Genomic DNA, 26,403 nt, shown 5'->3' with positions numbered 1-26,403 from the left:
CTGGGGTTTCAAGCGTTTGTGTTACACTTCTCATTGCACATCACTTCTCTGACTTAAACCATGACATCAACAAACCTGACGTGTACAAGATTTTCTCTACTTTCCTCTTCTGCATTCAGGCCATCTGACACGCAACACTCTGTACACTGAGCTAGAAGCACATGTTTCCACCCATCAAACAGCAGTTTGCCCAGGAACTAGATATTGCAGCAAAATAATCTTTAAGTCTCCTTTGTATAAATACGAAGGGTTTAGTGCAGCCACCTGTATCCTGCATGCTAAGAAAACAGACAGCCAAGAAAGCCAAGAGCATCCTGGCCTGTATCAGCACCAGTGTGTCAGCAGAGCCAGGGCAGTGATCATTGCCCTGTGCTGGGCACTGGGCACCTTGAATCCTGTGTTCAGTTGTGGGCCCCTCACTACAACAGAGACATTGAGGTGCTGGAGTGGGGACAGAGAAGGGCAGTGGAGCTGGTGCAGGGCCTGGAGCACAAGTGTGATGGGGAACAGCTGAGGGACCCTGTGGGGTTTAGTCTGGAGAAGGCTCATGGGGGACCTTATCGCTCTCTCCAACTGCCTGACAGGAGGATGGAGCCAGGAGGGGGCTGGTCTCTGCTCCCAAGGAACAAGGGATGGGACAAGAGGAAACGGACTCAAGCTGCGCCAGGGGACGTTTTAGATAGAGGTGAGGAACAATTCCTTCCCCGAAGGGTGCTCAGGCATTGGAACAGGCTGCCCAGGGCAGTGGCAGAGTCACTGTCCCTGGAAGTGTTCACACGCCGTGTAGATGAGGCCCTCAGTGCCATGGGTTAGTGGTGGCCTTGGCAGTGCTGGGGAACGGTTGGACTTGGCGATCTTAAAGGTGTTCTCCATCCTAGTCGATTCATTGTAGGCAAGCGAGAAGCTGCGCACCCTTCCACGGGTACTGCCTCACAGCTGAGCAGTGCCGGACCCTCAGCTCAGGGCGGGAAAACCGGGAGGCGGAGCCTGCGGGAGGCCCCACCCCGCGCCTGCGCACCGCCCCGCCCCGAGACCGATTTAACGCTGTCGCCGTTTGTGGCGGGGTTAGGGGGTGGCGGCTGGCGGCGCTTGCGCGGTGCGGGGCCGTGCGCATCTTTTCGCGGCGCTCTGGGAGGCGTGCGGCGATGCTGCGCGGCGGGCTGCGAAGGACGCGTTGGTGTGGCGGGCTGTGGAGGAGGCTGCGCGTCGCGGGTGCCGGCGGCACTACCGCACCGCGCTGCCTCAGAGCTCTGAGCGCTGCCTTCGCTAGCAACGGCGGCGGGGCGCGGAGCGGAGGCGCTCCCCCGGCAGGTAGCGGTGCCGCGCCCTCCTCCTCAGTCTCCATTCCGTGCCTTTGCCCGTTGCGTTCCGCTGGGGCTCTGAGGCGGTGCTGCGAGGGTCGGAGCCGTTTTGCTGGTGGGGGGGCGGCGGCGGGACGTGAAGCACCTGAGGGAGGGTCGGTCTGGCTGCAGCCCCTCGCACCGCGGGCCGTCCGTGGGGTCTTGTGAAGGGGTGTCGGCGCTGGGGCGAGGAGCGGGTGGTGGGCAGGGTCCTTCGTTTGTATAGCTCCCTGCTGGGCTGCGGGGTTGAGGTGAGCGCAGCCGTCGTTGGACTTTGCGCTGCGCTGGGTCGTGTGGGGCAAGGAGTGAAATGGGTAACGGGGGAAGCTGGGGGGATGCCTGCTGTCCGGTGCTAGGCCTGGTGTTTCAAAGGTTACAACTCTCTTGACTTCATGCAGTTCTGTGTTTGTTTGAATGATGAAAAATAAAACCGAGCTGCGACCAAGTCATTTTCTCTGGCTTTCAGCTTTCTTGTTACTTAACAACATAGGAAAATTGCATTGATGAAGAATTGCAATTAATGAAATTACATTGGTTTCATTAGAATCAGAAGAGGTTTAGAGTTACCCTTCTTAAGATGCGCATACCAAGTGCATCCCTAATTGAGGTGTACCTATTGATAGCGAGTTGATCCATAGCAGTGATGGGCTTGGATCCTAACTTGGTGCATGTATGAACTAAAAAAATACCGGTTGTGCAATCAAAGTAGAGACAATAGACTTAAGGATGAGATGTCCTCTGGAACTGGGTGTAATTGGAATGGAATCTATTCACTGTTAATTTGCAATTGTGCAAAAATCATAGAATGGTTTGGTTGGAAGGGACTTTCAAGGTCATCTAGTTCCCATCTGCTACCATATGCAGGATACTTTCAGCTCTCTTCAGTGCCCTCTTCTATCACTTTTAAGTATGAGGTTGTGGTGCTTTTTGTTTTTTTTTGGGAATAGAACATTAAAATTAACTTATGTTTTACAGAATGATCTCTCTGTTGATCATTTACTGGCATTATGTTAGACCAACCTTGGAGCAACCTGCTGAGCTTAACTGAAGTTTAAACTGTATTGGGAGTGAAGTGGATCTATTTATTCTTCATTAAAGTTGTAAATAAAAAATTTGTATGACTGTAGTTTGCAGTAAGTTCAAGCATCATGGGAATAAAGAGTGTACAAATAAAGTATAGTTAGAACTGGGAAAATGGGATTTTTTCTTTGAATCATTAAGATATTGGAGTAATTAAAATAAAACATAAGAAAGTATGAGTTCACATTTTAGAGAATTTAGGCTATTGAGCCAGAATTCCAACAGAAAACAGGCAGCAGGAAAAGTTTAACTTAAGGTATGTGGTGACGGGAACAATGCAGAGATGCTTCTGGCCAAGAAGTCCTCAATTCTGCTCTCTTTTCTTTGCTTCTTTTTGTTATGTATGGGGTTGGTAGCACTCTGGTACTTGGGATCAGTGTACTGGAACTGCTGTTTCTCTCGTGGTCAACAAGCCTTTAATTGTTGTTTCAGCCAGTTAGTGTCTTGCTGGAACGCAAATCTAGGTCCGAAATATTTTCTTTTCTGGGTATTTGCTCTTTTAATTTGAAGAGGCTAACAGTACTCAAGACTTTTCCCTCAGATTTTCAGATGCAAGCTTTTGATCTCTCCTGTTCCTCGCATTTCTTCATCATTGTGCATGTGGGTGTTATTTGTTGACATTAAGCAATTAACAGTGATCTGTTTGTCTCTGAAACAAAAGTTATACTCCCCTGTTCTGATTATAGAAGATCTCTAATCCTTGAGTGGAGTGTTAGTTGTTACCACACTGTGAGTGATATAATAATTGATAAGAATTCTTCAGTCTTAGTTATGCACAAATGCATATTTACAGGCTAATTTTAATACTCGTTAGGCTTCCTTGAGAGATATCTTCTATGTATTCCTGCAACTTGGCCACAGGTAGAGAATCTTACGGCTCTTCAAAGTTGCTGTTCTGGTAGTTGTATGTGTGAGAAACAAAAGTAACCCTAAGTGCTGGCTTAGGAGGAGAGTAGTTGAGCTGTTGAGTAAGGAGCACAGCTTTAAAAGATGTAGAAAGAATAGAGGAAGATGGATCCTTTTTGTTACCTAAAATGATTCTTATTTCTTTAGGGGTGTGTGCTCTTAGTAAAGCTGTTTCCTTGTTTTCTGTAAACAGTGATGCCACTGTGAGGCAGATAGTGTGCTCAGTTCCTTAACAGACAAACATAGGGTTAAGTGTTTTCTCAGCCATGGCCAACCTGATAAAATTGAGGTTACACTGGAGGATATGTGGTGTTTACCTGGCACTGGCACAACCTACAAACCAAAGCCTGTCAAGTCCCTCTGGAGTGATTGATAATAATGGAGGAAAATTACTTGAAGAAAGGGGTGAAAGTGTTCTCACAGAAATCAGTACAGTGACTAAAAACATCTTAACAGAGTCTTGAATTCCCAATACTGCTTCATATTGCCAGAGGTTTTAAATTGTATGCGTTCCTCTTAGTTTCTTTCTTATCATATATACAGTAAGGTAGGAGGGAGAGTTATGGGGGTGAGTCAAGGTTGGCTCAGGACTGATGGAGGGAGTGTGGAGCACGTGACACAGGTGTTGACTACTGCATGATTCAGGAGATGCACCAACTACCTTGCATGCTTTGAGGGACTGTGGTTCTTTTGTTCTTCCCTGCTCTGTAAGGAAATCTATGCTTCAATTACTTTTTTGTTTTTTCTCTCCCTTCTGCCCCTGTGTTTTATATCTTTCTCTTACCTGGTCAACCCCCAAGAAGAGATCATAGAATCATAGGCAGGGACACTTCCACTAGGCCTGGTTGCTCCAAGCCCTGTCCAACAGGCCTTGAACACTGCCAGGGATGGGGCAGCTACAGCTTCTCTGGGCACCCTGTGCCAGCACCTCAGCACCCTCATAGAGAAGAATTTCTTCCAAATGTCTATTCTAAGTCTGCCCTCTGTCAGCGTAACATGACAATACTGTGTAATTTTTGTGGTGTTATTGGCCATGTACTTTTTTTGTGAGTATGGTATGAGACCATGTTCTAAATGGTAATTTAGAAGTTTGTGGGAATTACCATCCACGCAGTATGGTAAAGTGTCTCCAGCCTGCACTTAAAGACACTGAGTTAGCTGAGGGTATCCCAAGGTCACGCAAGAGATAGGTGGTAAACCTGTGGTCTAGGCTGTGATATTACTTGTTCTGTCTGTGATGCTTATTGCAACTGCTGTTGTTTCTTAGAGCTGGTCAGGTTGGGAAGGATGAAAGCATTGTCATTTCCTAACAGTTACCTTACATAAGACAGAATAAGTATCTTGGTTCATATACCCGACCTTCTTTTGTGTGTGTGATGTGAGTGCAGAAACCCACACAGGTCAGAATGCTTTGTGAGGATACTGTGCTTCACATTGGTCTACTACCTGTTGGTTTTAGTTTGTGTCATTCTGGTGTTGCTTGCTATGCTTTTATTGGATCTTTCTTCAAGTATAAGTCACTGTTTTCTGTTTCTTGTCAGGTGCTAGTAATGTAAAGCCATTGGATGGTGTGAAAATTCTTGATTTAACAAGGTTTGTGTTTTGTCTGTAATTTGGAGTAGTCTGTTTAGATGCAAATACTGTGATAGGAAAAATAAAGGAAATGATAATTTTTTTTCTATTGTTACAGGGTGCTTGCAGGGCCTTTTGCCACAATGAATTTGGGAGATCTAGGGGCTGAAGTCATCAAAGTGGAAAGACCAGGTAAGATTTTTATTTCTCTATTTTAGGTATAAGAAGAATATGGGGTAGCTTAATTACCCCACATACTAAGAATTTGGGATAGGTTTGCTTATACATGTATGATCTGTTTGCTTTAAGCTTAACACTGTGCTCTTTGTATGTGTGTTTTGATCAGAAGTAGCCTGTGTGTACATTTAGAAGAGTGAGAAGGTTGAAGCTATAAAGTCAGGTAACTTTTTCAGTTATTAATGTATAAAACAATACTGAGTCACCACTTAAAATGCCTTATTCCATCACTCAAAACTAAATTGGTTTTGTTTGAGTTGTTTGGACTTTGTTAGATTTTAAATTTGCATGGGGTTGGGCATGCTTAGGTGTGTGGTGATTTTTGTGATGTGGTGAGAGGGTTAAAACGGTTTTAACTGTAGTGTTTGGTGCACAACATTTGATAAACTTGTAAAACCTTTCCATTTTCAGCTTCATGATTAAAAGGAAGAAAGGTCTTTTCAACCTAATTGATTCTGTTGAGCATTTAAAATATGTATGCTGTTTGTTAGCAGTGCTTTTATGTAATATTATACAGATCTAGTGGGACTGGCAAGCATTTGACTGGTGCATTATAAGGTGACTTTCTTGAGAAGGATTTTAATATATTGCTAGAGTTTCAGGTAACAAAGTGAACAGAGTTGCTTTCTGCATGAGGTAGTTGTATCTTTGAAGTCCAGGATCTAATAATTCCTACATAGGTGGAATTAATTGGAAAAGGGAGATTTTTGAATTTGCATGAAAACTTTCATGCTAGTGCTGGAAGTGAAATTAATGAGCTTTGGCTGTGTGTTTTCAGATGCAGAAACTTGTGTAGCTCCTTCTGAGTCTCATTGGACTCTGTGTATTAAGATTCATAAATAGTATTTATTGTATTTTTCTGTATTTTTAGCTTAACTAAATGGTTTTCTTGTTCCCCTCAGCACATGCACTTCTTACCCAAAGAGTTGCTGTGGATTGGGTAATGGTAAAAAATGCTTTAATCTTGTGAAATAGCTACACTTTTTAATTTGTAAGACCATACAAGAATAACAACAAATTGCAAGGCATTCAGCTCCTTTTTAGGAACATTCCCTGGATTTGGCTTTGTTTTATGCATCATTATGCATTTGTGCAGCTGCTATGGCATAATTACATGCCTCATTATGTCATGTCTTTTTTCCTCCTTTAAATTTCCATGTTTTTAAGTCTCTTTTTGTGGTATTAATTTTGAAGGGAGCTGGTGAAGATAATTACACACTTGAGATAGTAAAATGTATTGCATTCCTTGTATTTTAAATAGCAAAAAATGAATGTTTCAACATTTAACAAAACATTGAATGTCTAACCAAAATTGTCACATAGACCTATGGGCTATCCTTAATCACTCACTGTTGCTTCAAGTATTTTTCACTTTTCTCATAGGGCAGAAGCTGCATCCATTTTGAACTAGTCAGATTAGACTGTGGTCTTATTCCAGGTATCTAGGTAGTAGGAATGGAGCTATGTCAATCACTAAGTATGAAGTAACAGTTTTGGAGACTTGCATTCCAGCTCTTAGTTTTGTTTTGTGATTGAAGATGAGGGGCAGCCTGAGAATTCTGAATTTCAAACATTTTAGAATGTGAGTAATCAACTTTTTCTGTGAGAGGGTGTCTACATCACAAGGGTGTTAATACTTAAGGGTTAGTAGCCACATTAGTGTCCTACATGGAAAGTATTACTGAAATGCCTTTTTTTTTTGAATGGCTTGAAGTGGTAACATGCCTTCCTGCTTGAACCAGAATAGTTCTTTGGGATACTGAACAGTACAAAAGTTGATAAGGGATTTATATGTGTGCATAACTTCTGCCAGGTTTGATTTTTAAATGGCTGTAGACTTTGTGTTATCAGAGCCATTGTCATGTAGCATACTATCTTGTGTAAGACTGGTCTTTCAGCTTGTTTCTGGATCTATGCTAGTATCAGTCTTTGTTGCCTTGCTAAGGAAAGCTTTCACTCAGGTGAAGTACATAAAGTCTAGATACTGAAATAGATGTAGGGATGTGCATGCTTGCTAGCACTTGGGATGATGATTATTTTGGAATTTAAATGTAGCTTTAATTCTAATAGATTGCCAGCCTTTGTGATAATTAGCAAAGACTTAAAATTCGAAATTAAGCATGAATGATGCAATGACATCAGTGTCTGCAGCAGCTTTAATGCCATCTTGCCTTTTAAGGTGGGAGCATTTCTGGAAGGGCTGCAGGTGGGGGATTGCATCAGGAGTAGGTTTTGCTTCTTGTTGGTGTTTGGCAGCATGCAGCTTAACAAGTTGGTGCTTATCAGTGGTATCTTTATGCTGTGTCTTGAGTGTTTCAGCAATAGCTTATTGACCATGTGCACTGTGTGACTCAGTGCAGGGCAAAAGCTTCAACTAAATTCTTCCAGATTGTCTAAAATTATGGTGTTGTATCTCTGCTTTAAGTTACAAAAGATAAAAAAATGAAGCAAGCAAAAAACCCCCCAAACCCTCCCCCCCCCCCAGCCAAACCTCCAAACCAACCCACAAAAAAACAACCAAAAACCTGCAAATACATTAGTGGTATGGGGCTACATATTATTTTAAAACCTAATAGTAATCCCAGCACTAGCAACCACTGTGTCTACTTTGCTTAATTACCTTCACTTTTAGGGTTTGGTTTTTTTTTAAACATAAAAATTCTAAAATCTATGTGTTAAACTGATTTTTTTTTTTTGGCCTGCTTACTAGACGAAGCTGAAGTGGTGAAATATGACATTAGAAGAAAACTTACTATTCTTATTTGTTGGCAGTGTGGTATTGGCCAACTAAGAAAATGTGATGGCATTTCTTTCAGGAGCTGGTGATGATACAAGAGCCTGGGGCCCACCTTTTATCGGAACTGAAAGTGTTTATTTTCTCAGTGTCAATAGAAATAAAAAGGTAAGTGGAGAGCAGTATTGAACATAAGCCTATGCTTTTTTTAATTACATTTGAAGATGTAACACTTCTCCATGTGTAATGGAGCAATAGCTAGATTGGCTTTAAGTTATGATGAGTCAATTCCAGAAGAAAACCAAAGAGTTGGAAACAGAAAAGGCTGAAAAGCTCTGGTATGCTGCTGTAGTCAGCTGAGGCAAACTCAGAAAACAGGAATGGTCCTGCCAGTCCTCAGATACTTGTGCAAACTGACTGAAAATGAGCCTTGCTGCAGGTGAGGGTTATTCTACTTAGAAGATCCATATTTTTCAGGTCCATCAGCTCAGCTGACCTGCGTCAGCTGCAGCTGGAGGAGTGTAGGCATCATGCCACAGTTGGGTTGGTTTAAGGGTAGCTTGTGAAACTTGGGGATTAAGATGAAGCATTGTGACATGCCTGAGCTGTTTAATGGCTTTTTGCAATTGAAACAAATGTTTCTGGTATCCCCATGTGTCCTTGCAGTAGTAGGTGCTGTGCAAGCATACAATGAACAGACTGCACATCTGTCAGCCTTGTTTTGGTGCTTGTCTGATCCATTGGTGACACAGTTCAGCTTGATTTACCAACAGATTGTTTTTTTGGTGGGGGAGGTAGTGTGTATGTTAAAACTTGCTTATTTGATTTAGCTGTAATGTGAAACTTGACTGTTGGTTATGTTTAGAAGAGGATGATAATTACCAGAAGGGCTTTCACATAAATTACTGTTGTATTTTTTTTATCCCCAGAGTATAGCTATCAACATGAAGGATTCAAAAGGAGCAAAGCTAATCAGAGAGGTAGGTTTTGATATCCAACTCTGCCTGTGTTGTATTGTTTTGATCCTGAGTAATAAAGAATAAACTTTGCATTTCAAGTGTTAGTTTAATACCTGATAATTAAAACCAGGTATGTGTGCAGTAAATTTGTTAAATTACAGTATATAGCCTCTGTACTCTCTGGTTTTGGACTTCATTTTCAGTTTAATTTCTTATGATTTGAGACACAAAATTTACATGAAAATGTCATCAGAAGCCTCAAATGAAATATTGTGAGGAAAAGGTCTAATAGCCTAGTGCTTTCTTTTTACTGTTACTGTATTGGGTCTTGCTGTACTACCTGATTAGAAAGATTCAAGCTGGACTGATCTGATGAAATGGTGAGCAGCTTACAAAGAGGAGACATTGGGCTCCAGTGTTTGCAGATTTTTGAATGTCCCAGTGTACTCATGACTTCAGTTGCTGTGCATCTGTCTGAGAAATACTGTCCTGTAGGTCAGGCTTAGTATCTGGGTGTTTTTTCAGTGTTTGAGTTCAGAATGCAAGGTCTTCTAAGGGGGATCCATTTTTTCCATTTAAAAAAAAACCTAAAAAAAATCACATTTCACATTCTGTGAGACCTTTGTCATCTTTCTTATTTATTGAGAAACATAAGATCTGCTACTTGCTAGTGGTGTGTTTTTAGCCCTGCAGTACTAACACATCAAAGAAGGTGAGCTGGTTTCTATACGCTCATTCTGTTAAGCGTCTATTAAGCTGGCTGTTTCAGTATCAGTTCAAATCACTTTTTCACAGTGAGACTGTATGTGTCCTGCAATAAGTGTAACTTGCCTAGTAGCATTTTTTGTTGGGAATATTGCATGCAAATGAAATAGATTAAGTATTCTGATACTTTTGACCTTTTTTTCTTCCCTGTCAGCTATATTTAAGACACTATATGGAAGTACTTTGAGTTTATAAGCCAAAGATACTGTGATGCTTCTTCTCTCTGCAGAACAGAACCATTTATTATTGATTTGATAGGAAGCTGTATGCTTATCTTAAGGTTTTGGAAACAAACACTGTTTGGGATAAATTTGTATGGTATGAGACAGATACATTTTTGAATAAACTAGTCATGTTCTAAATAAGGACTTTTAAAACTGGTTGCCTTGCATAAGAAGACTAGCTTGTTATTTGACCTTTAAAAATGGTGAAAGAAAAACTGTTGTATATAAAATGTCCACTGATCCCACACGTGTGGGCTGGAAGTTCCCCTTTTCTCATCTTGGTATTTGTGCAGGAAGAGTACTGCTTGATTTTGCTTTTAAATATATAGCTTCCTGCCTTCAATATGGAGAACCTTTTTATGGATTGTGGAATTGAATGGCTGGTGATTTAAGAATTTGAGATATAACCTTTGTGCTTAAGGCTCAGATGCCTGGTTAATTTCAAATCTCATGTAATTCTTCAAGCAGCAAGTTTCTTCTCCCTCATTTGTTATGCAAGAGCAGCATCTTCTCTGTCAGCTCAGTGCCAGGCTTCACACCCTTTTCCTACTGATAAGATCTCATGTACCACTGTAAATCTAGAGCTAGCATGATGCTGAATATAGGATAGCTGGCAGTAAGTATACAGCCAAATGGTTTCAGCAATATTATTTGTTCCCTTCCAGTTGTATCACTGAAATAGTCAAGAATGTATGAGAATTACTTCCTAAGATGTGATGTTATGGAACTGCCAGTGGGAGAACGTACTCTGTTAAATGTTCACCACAGTAGCTGTGGAAATGAGATCCTGTGACAAAGTAACTTCATACAGTAGCTATACTGTAAGAAGTTTTATCTATCGTGGCAGATGTTTATAGAACTAAGCGTTGTTCAGCAAAGTATCTGTTACTATGAAAAGTAGTGTTCATGTCAGTAAAGTAACTGATGACAAGAAACTGGAGTTTGTGACACTGCTTACTCATACATAAACGTGAGTTGTGTCCCAAGTCTAAGCCCTATAATGAAAAGTATTAAAGTTGTAATTTCTGGTTTTTATTAAGGAAGTTTGCATGGTTAGAATACATTTTGTTTCCCCTGTCATAAATTCTGTCTAGGTAGAAGAGGGAAAATCTCAGAATCTAGAATGATATTCAAAATCAAAGGAAAAGAGAATCTTCAGGTATACGACAAAAGCATGGCTTTGATAGATTTCTTCAGCTCACTTGATACTACTGATACTATTAATTGCAAGTCCTGGCTGCTTTTCTTCCTTTGGCACAGCACTACAAAATACTTGTCCAGGGGTCTGCTCTTTCCAAATTACATGACTTCCACAAAATTATCCTTTGGTCTTTTATGTTTATTCTTTGTCATTTGTAGCCCTGCCTTCCTTCCTAGTGCTTTTGCCTCACTGTTGAATGCCTTCCAAATATTTGTGTTTCTTTCTGAATGAAAATTATTTTTTCTCTTTGGTGCTGGAATGTGCACCAATCCCATGCTCTGACTTCCTTCTGTTGTAATGTGGCTCACTATCTCTCTAGGGCATTACTGAGCAGTTATTGTCAGAAGCTCATTTAAATAACCTTGAGGATACCTTTCTCCCGAGTACTTAGCCTTAACTAATTAACTTTTCTACTTATTCATGAATAACTTGGGAGGATTCAATTGACAGGGAACTGATGGCACTCCTTCCTCTCAGCTACCTTTAGCTGATAGGTCAGTGTCTCATGCATGCTCTCTCACTCAATAAAGCAAACTATTGATACACATCAGTATGTATGCACATTCTCTTCTGTGTGGATTTTTTGTAAAAAATAATAAAAATAACCCTCTTCACCTTGCCCCCAAAACCCAGGCAAAAATTCCAAAGAGTACTGATAGGTTTATCAAGTTGATAGCATCATTATTTGTTACTCTTGTTTGGCTCTAGTGTAGAGAAAGCATGAAGAATAAAGATGTGTTTTTGCTCCCTCCTTTTCCTCAAGCTAAGTGCAGGTATAGAGGCGACTGTTCCGTTAACTGTTGTCAAGTCTTGCAAAATTGATGTGATGCTGGTAATATAATCATAGATTTCTGTAGTCACTTCAGGATTTTGGCAGGCATCTTCCTGGATATATAGCATCTCTAATATGTAGTTTGTACAGATACACAGTCCAACAGGCTAAAAAATAGGTTTGTAACTTCTCTCATGTCAGAAAGACTAGAGCTGTTCTGCTTAGCAAGATTTTGAGATGAAGTTACATGAGGAATTTACTGAACTTGTGGAAGGTCATTAACAAATCATTCTTTTGTTTTCTACAGCTTGCAGCAGTGTCTGATGTTTTCGTGGAAAACTACATCCCAGGGAAACTGGCTGAAATAGGGCTAGGTTATGAAGACATTCAAAAGATTGCTCCTCACATAGTGTACTGCTCAATAACAGGTATTTTGATTTCCGTTATTTGTGTTCATTATTTCCTTTATTCCAGTCAACTTGTTACAAAAGTCATACATGTTGCAGTTTTCCAACCTGTTAATCACTGTTCTTTACTGCTCTGAAGAACATCTCTCTTTGGAATTGTGCAGTTTTGTGTTCATCATGTTTTATACTACTTTGCTACAGTTTATTGCTTAGTAATTAAAATGGTAGAAGCATTGGGAATGCTGGGAAGAAAGAAAAGATATCAGACATGAATATCAATAACTACATGCATGTAAAAATTAAGTCTGAAAAAATCATTTAACCCCGCCAATAAACACCCTCTGTAAGATCTTGATCAAGCACAAAAATTAAAGGATCCATGCCTGTAAAGCCTGCTATTAAAGGGCAATTAAGTTAAAGAAGTTACAGATATTTTAGGCTGGTTTAAAATCTTAGTTACAAATCTGTTATGCCTCTGAATTTCTAAGGAACAAATGGCTTTGGCTTTTTAGTTGCTGGGTTTTGATGTCATTTAATACAAATCAAATAGCTTTCTAGTCTGTTGTGATGTTTTTATCATGTTTATGTGGCAAATGTCTGAAGAAGACAAGAGTAGGAAGGCAATTGCCTTCAGGGCTTGCTGAGAATCTTTGTTTAAATATGTTTTGAGGTTGGTCAGTGGTTAGTTACCATGATGTTTTCACATTTGTTTGTGCATGTAATCTCAACTGGAACTTGTCAAGTGATTTTTTTTTGTATTTTATGTAGTTGCTGTACCTGTAAATGATGAAAAAAATAAAAAATACATCTAAACTACAATTTGTGAGGTAATTTGGCCTTTTGATTTGATCAATCTGTTGTTCAGTTCATGCTACACAGCTGCTTTTGAGTGCTTTTGTATTTTATTGGTAATAGACAAAAACCTTACTTCCAGTGAGGGCCTAAGGAAATGTACTACTTAATTTCACAGAATTGTAGAATTGTTTAGGTGAAAGGACCTCTTGAGACCATCTAGTCTAACTTCTCTGATCAGGCATGGCCAGCTACAGCAGGTTTCCCAAGACTCTGTTCAGCTGGGTTTTGAGCATTTCCACAGCTGCTCTGGACAACCTGTTCCAGTGTCTGATCACCCTCGCAGTAATAAGTTTTTCCCATGTACAGAAAAACTTGCCTATTACTCCTTGTCATGTCAGTGGATGCTGTTGAGAAGGTTCTGGCTTCTTCTTGCTCATTCTCTCCCACTGGATATTTATATACATTAAGATTCCCCAGAGCTTTCCCTTATTTAGGCTGAAGAGTTTCATCCGTCTTGTCCTCTCAACATGTGTTGAATGCTCCAGTCTCTTATTCATCTTTATGGATTTGTGCCAAACTGGCTCCACACTCTTCCTAATGCACCACAAAATAGTGTAGGCCTCCTTTGTGACAAGGATGAATACTTTTGCATGTTCTCTGTAAGTGCTCCCTAACTACTTCTGCTGAGACTAAGTCTTCCTTGCTGGAGCCTTTCCCTCTGGTCTTGGGGATCTGGGATTCACAGAATCATAGAATCATAGAATCGTTAGGGTTGGAAAGGACCTTAAGATCATCTAGTTCCAACCCCCCTGCCATGGGCAGGGACACCTTATGCTAAATCATATCACCCAAGGCCTTGTCCAACCTGGTCTTGAACGCTGCCAGGGATGGAGCATTCGCAGCCTCCCTGGGCAACCTATTCCAGTGCCTCACCACCCTAACAGGAAAGAATTTCCTTCTTATATCCAACCTAAACTTCCCCTGTTTAAGTTTTAACCTGTTACCCCTTGTCCTGTCACTACAGTCCCTAATGAAGAGTCCCTCTCCAGCATCCTTATAGTCCCCCTTCAGATACTGGAAGGCTGCTCTGAGGTATCCATGCAGCCTTCTCTTCTCCAGGCTGAACAGCCCCAACTTCCTCAGCCTGTCTTCATACAGGAGGTGCTCCAGTCCCCTGATCATCCTCATGGCCCTTCTCTGGACTTGTTCCAACAGTTCCATGTCCTTTTTATGTTGAGGACACCAGAACTGCACACAATACTCCAGGTGAGGTCTCACAAGAGCAGAGTAGAGGGGCAGGATCACCCCCTTCGACCTGCTGGTCACGCTCCTTTTGATGCAGCCCAGGATATGGTTGGCTTTCTGGGCTGCAAGCGCACACTGAAGCCAGCTCATGTTCATTTTCTCATCTACCAACACCCCCAAGTCCTTCTCCACAGGGCTGCTCTGAATCTCTTCTCTGCCCAACCTGTAGCTGTGCCTGGGATTGCTCCGACCCAGGTGTAGGACCTTGCACTTGGCATGGTTAAACTCCATGAGGCTGGCATCAGCCCACCTCACAAGTGTGTCGAGGTCCCTCTCGATGGCATTCCTTCCCTCCAGGGTATCAACCGAACCACACCCCTTGGTGTCGTCGGCAAACTTGCTGAGGGCTCACTCAATCCCACTGTCCATGTCACCGACGAAGATCTTGAACAAGACCAGTCCCAACACCGATCCCCGAGGGACACCACTCGTTACTGTTCTCCAGCGGGACATTGAGCCATTGACCACAACTCTTTGTGTGCGGCCATCCAGCCAGTTCTTTATCCACCGAGTGGTCCATCCATCAAATTGATGGCGCTCCAATTTAGAGACAAGGATGTCGTGTGGGACAGTGTCGAATGCTTTACACAAGTCCAGGTAGATTACATCAACTGCTCTACCCCTGTCCATCAGTTCTGTAGCCCCATCATAGAAGGCCACCAAATGGGTAGGCAGGATTTCCCCTTAGTGAAGCCGTGCTGGCTGTCACCAAGCACCTTGTTGACTTTTATGTGCCTTAGCATGGATTCCAGGAGCATCTGCTCCAAGATTTTGCCAGGCACAGAGGTGAGAGTGACTGGTCTGTAATTCCCTGGGTCATCCATTTTCCCCTTCTTGAAAATGGGGGTTGTATTTCCCTTTTTCCAGTCATTGGGAGCTTCACCTGACTGCCATGATTTCTCAAATATGATGGCCAGCAGCTTCACAGCTTCATTTGCCAGCTCCTTCAGGACCTGTGAATGGATTTCATCAGTACCCATGGACTTGTGCACGTTCAGGTTTTTAGGATGGTCTCGAACCAGTTCCTCTCCTGCAGTGGGCCCAAGGTCTTCATTCTCACAGTCCCTGCATCTGCCTTCCAAGACCTGGGTGGTGTGCTCAGAGCATTTGCCAGTGAAGACTGAGGCAAAGAAGTCATTAAGAACTTCAGCCTTGTCTAAATCCAAAGCTATGCTTATGGCAATGTAGGTCAGGATTGATACTGAAGTGGAATGAACTGAGACACACTGAATCCAGTAGGTTTCTCTGAGCTCAAATGTCGTATTTCAGATAGAGGTTGGGAGCATGATCTAAGGTTTTTTGGTAATGCCGCATAAAGTGTATATAAAATGCCTACCTAGAGGTATGGAAACTGCACATTAAGGAAGATGTAAAGGATGTGCTGGCCTAGAACCTTGAATTGACTAGTTATCTTCCAAAATGTTGAAAATCATTGAGGCAAATTATCTTGGTTACAACAGCCCCTTTTGCATCTAAACTGTGGGTTTTCAGCCATCGTTGGCATCCTGCATACAGGCTGTACAAGAGATAACAGAAATATGTTGGTTCTCAAGCTCTTTCTGATTTGGGAGTTTTGTGGAAGTTAATGAATACACAGTATAACATGAATTATGTTCTGAGGTCTTTGAATAGAGTGTTGGAATGGTTTATACTGTTTAGCTTGGCCAGTTTTAAGTATGCTTTTTAAGGGTATATTTTATGTATCGTAACTGACAGACAAAATTATGTTGGTTGTTAATGAATATCATGTAGTATGTATTACATCTTAGATGTGAGAATATATACAGACAATTTGGCATAACATTTGATAATAAGTAGCCAAGAAATAAACATGTCCAAGTGTCAGAACTGGAGTGTTTTTCCAACTTTAATTTTTGTTCTTGTTAGTATACATGCTGAAGACATTACAGCTGATTTGTTTAATAAATTACAAATAATTACTGGACACTACTTCCCTTATCCATTTACTTAACTCATTAATGAGGCTGGATATCATCTGGAATGTTTTGGGGTTTTATTTTTGGAACTGTATTACCTCTCAAGCTTAAACTTCATAGGTATGGAATGCAATCAATAAACAAGTCATTTGAAGGAATCGGTTTCATCCTCTAGCATAACTTGGATAGCAGCTGTGATCAAGATGTCTGTCTTGGCTTCTTTTTGTCTCACTCTGTTATTGAATGCAAGCATAAATCAAATTGGACATTAAAACTTTCTTAAATTTAGGGATCATCCAAATGAATGGTACTTTTCTGCCTCTACACTGCACTTTATTCCTTGTGCTATTCTAGAGAGAGCGTGCTTAAATAGTTGTCATACTTACCGTTGTCATGGCTGTTACACTTTGCGGGAGGGGTGCTTTCACTTTTTAAAGGCTTATTATCTCTTCTCATTGGCCCAGAGGAGAGAGGGCTGTGTGGAGACCTCATAGCAGCCTTCCAGTATCTGAAGGGGGCCTGTAAGGATGCTGGGGAGGGACTCTTCATTAGGGACTGTAGTGACAGGACAAGGGGTAACGGGTTAAATCTTAAGCAGGGGAAGTTTAGATTGGATATAAGGAGGAAATTCTTTACTGTGAGGGTGGAGAGCCACTGGAATGGGCTGCCTGAGGAAGTTGTGAATGCTCCATTCCTGGTGGTGTTCAAGGCCAGGTTGGACAGAGGGTTGAGTGACATGGTTTAGTGTGAGGTGTCCCTGCCCAAAGACAGGGGGGTTGGAACGAGATGATCTTAAGGTCCTTTCCAACCCTAACTATTCTATGATTCTATGATTGTATTTGGGACAAGAGATGTGTAAAATTATGGCGTTTGCATTTTTCTTCAGCCCTCAGAGTTGCTAGCAGATTGTCAGCACTAACTGCTAGCCTTTTCTTAAACACTCGTCTTCTAGAATGTTTTTATCCCAGTTGCTGGCTAATTCAGCATCCACTGGCTGCATTTTGCATTTATGGTTATAGTGATAGTTGCCACTTTCTTGGTATGGATTAGTTTTTTTGCCACATCCTTGAGTTGGTTCAGATGCTGAATTAGTGCATGCCTATTGATATTGTTCTTGTGTGCTTATAGCTTAGGAGTTTCTATTTGCTACTGCTTGATGTAGAGCTAGATAGGGCTAGGCTGTCTTTGGAGTATATCACATTGGTCATATGGTCATGAATAGTTCATATGTGCCATCTTTAATACAACTGTATGTATTGCATTAAACTTATTTCTCCTTTGGATGGTAGGTAAAATACAAGGTGTTATCACCTTACTTTTTGCTTATTTTCTTTGGCCTCCTTGCTATAAATTGTAGTATTGCCATGAAATGCAGTCTAATCAGTAGCAACCCTAGTCCTGTATGGTTCCACCTAGTCTCCCTTTGTATTCACTTCTGGTGGCCTACAGGCTAGTATTTCTGTTCTCAACATTCCACCTACAATGATGCCTTTGTGCCCTTTTTGTCAGGGCTTGTGGTCTTTTTGTCAGATCTGTTTCTCTTCCTTCTTGGTCTATACCCTCCTCCTGCTCTTTCCTAGCCATGATTACCCACCTCATCCAGTTCACTCTTCCCCTCTCCATTTTGTCACCAAACAAGTTTCCCTTACCTGCTTTGGCTTCAGGCTCGCGTTTTCCTACCAGCTTCCTTCTCCAGCTAATTGGGCTCTTCAGAACCTTTGTGCTAACCTCCATATTTTTCCAGTGTCTCCTTTTCTGCGTTGCAGTGCTGGTAGGAATGCAGCAGAGGAGATACCCTCTTTCTATGCTTGGGTTTTATGTGCTATCCTCATGCACAAACCAGTAAATATAAACAAAACATGGGCTAGAGCGTGCTCAAGTATGTGGAGACAGTGTACAGACATGTATGAGAACAAATTCCTGGGATGTATGATACGATAGAGCATGAACTTCATGGACTAAAAATCTTTGGAGACTTTATCCTCGAAGCACTAACAAATATTAAGAACGTGTATTTCCCAGCTGCTGTGATACCTTAAAGCTGGATTTGAGAGTTTTCTATTGGAGGAAAAAAAGCACCAAACCACAACAGCATTAGTAAAAATTTGCAACCATGACAGAAAAGGTCTCAATTATTTTGAGTCTTCCCTGTAAAGAACAGAAATTCTTGGGGTTTTAAACAAACAGCTGGAAGTTGTTTTTACTGATCTAACAAAACAAACCTGCTTCCCTCCCTGGTTTTGTGCTTAAGAACAGCAGAAACAATCTGTGAGAAATTAATGACAACATTCAGAATTCTCAGCTTAAAGATCAGGAATTGTATCTATTACATAAAATGCTTTTTTGTTAACGCAACATACATGGAAGTGACTGGTTCAGCTGAAGAGGCACGTACTGTAGCAGAATGTAAAATCTGCAAGACATGCGTCTTAGAAAAAAATGCTACTTTATAACTTATCCAGGTTGAGCTGTTTTTCTTAAATACAGGAATAATATATTTGCATGGAATTCTATTTCTAAATGTGGGACTGTTGCAAGTTGTTAGTGATGGTAAAATGAAGTAGAGTGTAATTTTTCAGAAAGGCCAGGATCATGTGTAGGTGAAGAGTTTAGACATAGGTAAGCCAGATGCTGTCTCCTTTAGGGTGTTCTGGAAGTTGTGATTAGCGAAACGAGTTTCTTATCCAAACAGCTTGGATTGAACGTATCCAGCCCTGAAGTGGCTGTTGCAGGGTTGCGAGTTTTTCCAGGACTTTTCCCAGCGTCCCTGCTGTTTTGGAGTGCTCTTGAGCTCCAAATTGTCTGTTCTCACTCACAAGTTGGCTGTGCTGGTGAGAGTAATCTTAGAACTAGTTTAAATATAATGTATTTTGACAGTTTTGTGGTTGAGATGGGTTTAAGTTTTTGAAAATTGGCTGGTTAAAGTAAATCATGTACAGGTCACAAGGGAGTGACCATTTGTTGCTGAGTATGGTCTGTGTAGTGCTTCAAATAAGAAAGTCAGTTTATTTTTGAACAGGAGGGGGCACTGTTTAAAAGCACAACTTTGTTTTCAAATCAGAGCACTTTTATTTTTCTTCCTTTTCTTAAAGCCTCCGGAGGCAGTATGTTTAGAAGGAACTTTGTTTGAATGATGAAAACTACTCAGCTTCTCTGCCCCATCCCCTTGCTCTGCTCATTCGAGTGAATTGTGCTTGCTCTTCTCTCGTGCACAGGTTTTGCTGCAGATAGTGTTTCTCAGGGTTTTTTTTTCTTTTCCTTTTCAAGGAAGTAGTATTTTGTGCCATGTACAGGTTGCTTTGTATATATATCATAGCATTACAAAATTTTGTTTCAATATTTTTTATTTAATTTCTTAAAATATGGATGTGATGCTTAAATTTTCTGCCCTTTAAAGAGGTTTTATTCCTGTAAAGACTTTTTGATGCATTTGTGCATGATGGAACTTGAATACGTAATGGTAATCATAGTCTTAGAAATATTCTTGGTTCAGCCAAAGAAACAACAAGATGAGATTTTTGGACTGGTATTTTTGTTAACTTTGTGTTACTGTAATAGAATAAATTTCTTGAGGATTTGCCATCTTTACTCCAAAGAACTTAGTCTTCATTCTGAAATTACACATACTTTGTACTAAACTGTTAATTTGTTGGCAAAGAGTGTTGTAAAAAGGCAGAAAATAGGAGGAAAGAATAGCAAAAGTTTGATAGAATAAGTGCTTTGTGTCACCCGAGTTTCATGTGGATCTGAATATGGATCTGTTATATATGTAGCTCTTGTTTAATGTACATAAAGTCCTTAAGATCTTCAAAAATAATCACTTCTCTTGAGTGATTCTAACGAATCTATGAGAAGGAAAAAGAGTTCTTCACTCTACCCGTATGCATGCAAGTTAATAATAACTCATAGAACTAGCGTTTACTACTTCCCAGCAGATCTCTGTTTGTATTGATAATTTGTAGTGGGTTCTCATGAGAAGATGTCATGTTATAATTTTGATGCATATCCTACTTTGCCTCTAGTGCCTTTCCAGCAGGAAAGAAAAGCCAACCGCAGTGTGTTTTGCTGGGCAAAGGCTAGCCAAAGTGTTCTGCATATCCTCTAATTTGTGAGCTAACTGTGGTGAGATACAAGGAATTGCCTTGGACTAGGTACAGTTTGTAAACTCCCTCTTACCAAATGATTCTGGCCTATAAAATTATAGATAACTTGGAGTGTCTGTGTCGTCTTGTCCACTCATTCCCCTGAAGATTGATGTTCTTGTGATTTCTAGATGGTTATAATCTGGAATTAGTTACCTAGTAGAAATGGGTAGATTACCTGCCAAAGAAATGATATCTCCTGCTTAAAACAAATTGAGCATATTTCATAATATGTTATCATTTGGCAAAATAATTTCTTGATGCTATAAATTATTTATTAATAAATAAGTAGCAAACTAAATTGTATTCTGAAGCTGGCTTAAGCTGTGTTTGCAGTTTTCACTAACTAACAGCAGCTGTAGAAATGGTCTTGGTCATTAAGCTATTAAAGAGTTATTAAAATGTATGACCCCAAATCACTAAGAGGAATTTTTTGTCAGAATTACAAAAAAGCAAAATGACCCTAAAACTAGGCACAACAAATTAGAAGGGGAGAATTAAAAGGGTCAAAATAAACCTGCATCGCAAAATGTATAAGCTTGTTGAGCCAAATAGCCGATGCGAGTAGGATGATGTGCAGAATGAAGTGGAAACTAGGAGAGCTAGCTGAGAACTGAAGGGAGTTGCAACAGTCCTTTAAATACATTAAAACCAAGAACAATTTGGAGAATGAGGAGATTAAGCTGGAAACTGCAAAAGAGAGGATTGGTGTCTTGGTACCAGTCTCCAGTAAAAGATGCTCATAAAGAAATTTTCAACAGATCTGTTGTTTTATAAAAATAGAAGATACTGCACTGTCGGAGGCTGATACGTCAAAAGAGGAATTGTCAGAACAAACTGGGTGTCACACTTCACTAGTTCTTAATGTGGTTTAAGAACAAGGAGGCAGGTCTGGAAAACTGTGAACATTATACCTCTCTTAAATAAACAGAAAAATCACAGGTTTGCAAGCCTTGAGGTATGAACTTAAGTGCTGACAGTGATTAAAAAAGGCATTTAGAGGGGGAAAAGTATGAAGCTTCTACCTGAGCTTGATTTGATAAAAATAGAGCCTTACAGCACTGGAAAAGAAAACCAAGCCTCCCCAGTGCGCTGCTTTTTGCATTATGTGGTTGGAAGAAGGTTGAGTTAAAGACTTGCTTGATAATTTATTTAGATAGCTTGAAGTTGCCTGAATGGGCACTTAAGCTAGTAATCAGGGCCTTGAGATAAAGTACTCTTGAGAAGAGTTTTTGGGAGTTGAGTAGGAGACTCTGGGTTTCTGGAGTCACAAATCATTATTGGGACAGCATGATTACCTATCTATAACAGGGTAATAAACGTTGTGATGTGTATTTTGACTGTAGGAAAGTTTTTAGCACTTTTGACTTACGCTTTCTAGACAAGTTAGGGAAATGTGATGTAAAAAAGTGGTTCAAGAGTGATGAGAAACTCCCTGATATCTGAGCTCTCATGTTATATAAAAAGTAGCTCTTGATCCTGACTGACATGGAAGGCAGTTCCTCAGAACTGATGTTGCTGGATATTTTTCTCAAAATAGGTGATAGAATAGAATGTGCATGAGCCCAGAATCCTCGTATGATCATGAGCTACAGGGCATTTGTTGTGGGTTTTAGAGATGAGTGACGGGAGGAATCTGGGGCTGACTCACAGGTGGAAAACATCTTTCCTTACAGCCTTATACTCCCCTTTAAAATGGTTTTTGGCAGTGTGGCTAAGTCATGGGGAGCTGGCCTCAGCAACTCAGCTCCGGTTTTCTTCCCAAAGCCAGGCATTTAAAGCATTCCCAACAGTCCCTGTCTCAACACAGCCCCATGGGTTGTCATGTGATGAAGCCCTAGTGTAAAAGCTACAGTTTATTGGCCTGAGACCTCCATGCAGCTCTGAAGCCCATGAAGCTGAAAGGGACTGAATTTATACAGCAGGATTAGAATTAAAAATTATCTTGACCAAATTGCTTACACAAATAAAAGAACAAGAATTAAAGGTTGGAGCAAGTACAAGGTACTATGCTTAATCAGAAGTCATAGAATTATAGAATGGTTAGGGATGGAAGGGACCTTACAGGTCATCTAGTTCCAGTCCCCCCACCGTGGGCTTGTCCAGCTTTCCTGTAGCCCTTTTAGGCACTGGAGCTGCTCTAAGGTCTCCCCTTAAGGAGCCTTCTCTTCTCCAGGCTGAACCAGCCCAGCTCTCAGCCTGGCTTCAGAGCAGAGCTGCTCCAGCCCTCGCAGCATCTCTGTGGCCTCCTCTGGACTCATTTCACCAGCTCCATGTCCCTCTTGTGCTGTTGCCCCAGAGCTGGATGCATGACTGCAGGGGGGGGTCTCACCAGAGCAGAGGAGAGGGGGAGAATCCCTCCCCTGACCTGCTAGTCATGCTCCTTTTGGTTACTGGTTCCTTTTGCAGCGAAGAACTAGGTTAATGGTATGCAGCAGGAGCTTTAAGAGAAAAAAGTTAATGTAGAAGAGGTAGAGTTTTGTATACATCTGAGTCCAAAATGCCTGATTTCTTTCTAGACATCTAGACAGCCTTGTCCTGAAAAACTTCTAGTCATATGTCATTTGTGTATCCAAGTTGTCTCAATTTTTCCTTTTGGCTGAGCCATCAAACCAGAAAACTTTAATATAAAAAGGCAGTGAATTGCTATGCGAGACAATTAATTGGCAGAAATGCAGATGTCCAAATACTACTTCAATGATGTAAAAAAGGGACTTTTTTCATTATAATTTAGGAAAAAAAAACCCACTTGTTTCTGTTAGTGAAGAAACAATTCCTGTTTCTAAGAAAGCAATCACCATGATGGTACATCGATGTAGCAGTGGTGGTCTTGTGGTACATAATTCTGCTGGTAAATTCCCTGTGAGAGCAACCTAGAGCCGTTTATGTAGCTTCTTTCCTTTATAGGAGTGAATTTTTGTGATGAAACAGAATGTGTTTACAACACTTGATAGTGTTGTGTAGGGGGTGAAAAAGCCTGGAGCTATCTCTAAATCAGCATGATAAATCTGCCCTAGGGTATTAACAGCTGCACCGCTTTTTGTGACAGTTGTCAGTGTGCTCTCTGCAATGTCCTACTCTTCTTTAGGACCAAAGGATGATTTGTGTAAATGCAAAACTTCAGGAAGGAGACTCTGAAATAGATATGCATTGATTTAAAGGGAGATGGTACTATAGCTGAGGGTTCTGAAAATTGCACTTGTGTATTTAGGGGCTGTCATATTTTAAGGGCTTTCTTCATTTTGGCATTAAATATTAAGTATTTAACATGGTTCTAATTCACTCTGCCTTGTAGAAATCACTTGTAAAGTCCCTAAACCTCATTGTGCTTGACACGAGACCCATTCCAGAGCAGAATGCCTTAGGATTGGCACTTTGTGGCCATTATTTCTTCCCAGAGTGAAATACTTCATATATGGAGTATAAATTGCAGTCTGAGCCATATGAAATTTAATTTTTTTGCAAATGTTATTTGTATATAAAATAAAGCAAGTATTGTTCTAACCTTCCAGCAGTTGTCTGCTTTATTCAGAAATAAATGCTGAAGACCAGTGGGAGCTTTTAATTTCTTTTCCTAGCTCATGGTGCCAGTTACTGTCCTACTGAAGTGCAGCTACACAAGCAGAGCGTCCTTCCCGGTGCTGCTTTTCTGCTGCTTATGAAGATCTCCTAAATCTTTCTTGCTGTTTTCTATCATAGGTGTTGCATCTGCAAAAAGATGTTTACCTCATTTGTGTGCAGAGGTGCTGGGCACAAATGAAAACCACTGAGTGTGTTAGACCCTGTATTTTTTTCCCCCATATTGGGTTTAGTGATGTATTTATTTTGTATTTTTTCTTAATACAAAGTTAGGTTATTTTGTGCTAATACTTGCTCTTGCTGAAGAAAAAAAATCCTAATCACAGACTCACAGAAGGGTTTGGGTTGGGAAAGGACCTTAAGATCATCTAGATCCAGCCTGTGGCAGGGGATTGGAATACCTTCCACTAGAGCAGGTTGCTCCAAGCCCTGTTCAGCCTGGCCTTGAGCACTGCCAGGGATGGGGCAGCCACAGCTGCTCTGGGCACCCTGTGCCAGCGCCTCAGCATCCTCACAGGGAAGAACTGCTGCTTGAGAGCTCATTTCAATCTCCCCAGTGTTTGTTTGAACCCATTGCCCCTTGTCATTCTGAGGAAGACTGGGAAGCAATAAGTCCACTGTTAATCAGACTTGCAATCAGTTGACAAATAATGGGCTTACTTTGCGTTACTTCTACTTTATTGTTCACGTCTTAATACTTTTAAAGAGTTACATGTTTTAGAAGCCTGATTAACAGGATTTGAATTTGTGGGATAGCTTTTTGAAATACTGTAATACTGTTCAAAAACTTCACAGTTTTTTGTTCTTGTTTATGTTCTAATGAAGTTGAAAGTGTCTCTGTATAGTCTAAACACCTGAAAGTTGCAAAGGTTTTCTGTCTAGCCCCTAAACAGTTGATTTGGGAAGTGTCCTGTAACTTTACCTCTCAATTCTAGTTTGCTCTAAAGATGAACTAAATCCCGCCCCCCCCCCCCAAAACCCAAATCTACATATTCAGGAAGATTATCAGCTGCAAACTGTTGGAAGCTAGGAGAGTACTCAAGAAAAGTGTTAGATAGACTTATCCTGTTCCTATTGGCATCTGTTTTTCTCCATTCTTGGGGTGAGAATACATAGCTATCTGAGCCTTGAGTCTAATTTAGTGCGTTTGTTTTCATCTTCCTGTGTTACTCTTTGCTTTTCAGACATCAGCTAAACTTCTACATCTATTAGCACAGTTCAACCAGCGGATTTACTGTGATTTCAGTCCCTCCAGAGTGTTATCAATAGAACTGTTGCCCAAATACCAATCACAGGATTAAAACCCCTTAAATACACATTTACAACCCGTTTGGAGAACGTGAGTTGCCAAAAGGTCACAGGGTAAAATAGAACCAGCAAGATTTGACAGAGGTGTGTTGCAGAGCAATTCAGCATGGTAGTTCTTAACTACATGGACTTGACTTCTAGAGGCTTTCTAGTGGTGATGGTAAAAATGCTTTTTAACTTGCATTATACACAAAACCCCCATGTATTCAATCCAAGAGTGCTTGAAATATAAGTATCACAAAAGTGCATTTTTAGGGCGCTTCAAAATAAAACCAGACTTCAAAGAGGCCTCTTTGTACAGGATAAATGTAGTTACGATCTGTCAGGATACAGAACCAAAGGATAATAATGTTCCTTCCTAAATTCATGTTGCTGGTGGGTTTTTCTCTGCTGCTTGCAAAATTGGCATACTGGGGTCCTGACCAGGCCTGTTCAAAGGAGGAGGCTTGTGTAAAACTCAGCTGGTTGACAACACATTTTGGAACTGAGCTTTGAGGCTGTTTTCTATACAACAGGCTTGCTGTCAGCACAGCTGTGCTGCTCAGGAATGTGAAGAGATGTGAACACTGACTGGTTTAGCTGTTTTTGGCAGAAGCCATTAGCAACTATGTTATTATATTGACAAAACTTTTCTTTTGCTGGTAAAACTGGTCCGCTCAGAGATGCGACCCCACAAATGGGTTTATGTTCTGGTATGAAGTTAATTTTGCTTCAGAAAGCTGTATTTCTCCTCTATTTGCAATGCTGTCTCAGTGCCTCTAGAGGACTTGAGGGCTCTGGTATCAAACAAGCTTCCAAAATATATCAGTAATCCAAGCTAAGTAGAAAAGGGTGTGGAAGCTGAAAGGAGGTGTGTTGAAACAAAGGTTGCCGAGGAACAGATGGGAGCTGACAGGATCCCTTCTCTGTTGGTAGGATTGATGTCCTTGTGTGATTTGGATCTACTGTGCACCTCCAGGAAGGTGGGCTTTCTAGCTGTGTGACACTAAATCTTGGAGTTGTGTTGTTTCTGTCATCAGCACACCATCAGCAGCTAGAGTGCATTATTTTTTGTTCTCTGGAAGTGATTGAGCTAGCCTTTTTCACTGGCATTAAGCAACCTAGCAGGAGGGCTTTGCTGTTTTTTCCACTGTTATTTCT

At 40.9% G+C, this 26,403-nt stretch overlaps 1 protein-coding gene across 5 annotated transcripts in view; it reads left to right on the top strand.

Moving 5' to 3' along the window:
• Positions 1–1,033: 1,033 nt before the first annotated feature.
• Positions 1,034–26,403, top strand: part of SUGCT (succinyl-CoA:glutarate-CoA transferase) — a 306,203-nt gene continuing 280,833 nt past the window's right edge. For 3 of the 5 annotated variants that reach the window (XM_061464666.1, XM_061464670.1, XM_061464668.1), the window contains exons 1-6: positions 1,035–1,311; positions 4,868–4,919; positions 5,017–5,090; positions 7,952–8,037; positions 8,799–8,849; positions 12,098–12,218. In XM_061464666.1, coding sequence (XP_061320650.1) covers positions 1,146–1,311; positions 4,868–4,919; positions 5,017–5,090; positions 7,952–8,037; positions 8,799–8,849; positions 12,098–12,218 — 550 coding nt within the window. In that variant the 5' untranslated portion in view covers positions 1,035–1,145. Of the gene's footprint in view, positions 1,312–4,867; positions 4,920–5,016; positions 5,091–7,951; positions 8,038–8,798; positions 8,850–12,097; positions 12,219–26,403 lie in introns of all 5 variants that reach the window. The other 2 variants (XM_061464667.1, XM_061464669.1) reach the window with 2 other exon arrangements.

Source organism: Pezoporus flaviventris, unplaced genomic scaffold, assembly GCF_033815535.1.
Source record: "Pezoporus flaviventris isolate CSIRO_AGI_PZ_B2104156 unplaced genomic scaffold, CSIRO_AGI_Pfla_v1 ptg000037l, whole genome shotgun sequence".
Taxonomy (NCBI): Eukaryota; Metazoa; Chordata; class Aves; order Psittaciformes; family Psittacidae; genus Pezoporus; species Pezoporus flaviventris.
The sequence above is the reverse complement of the archived record's forward strand: the minus strand, read 5'-3'. Positions and strand labels throughout refer to the sequence as shown.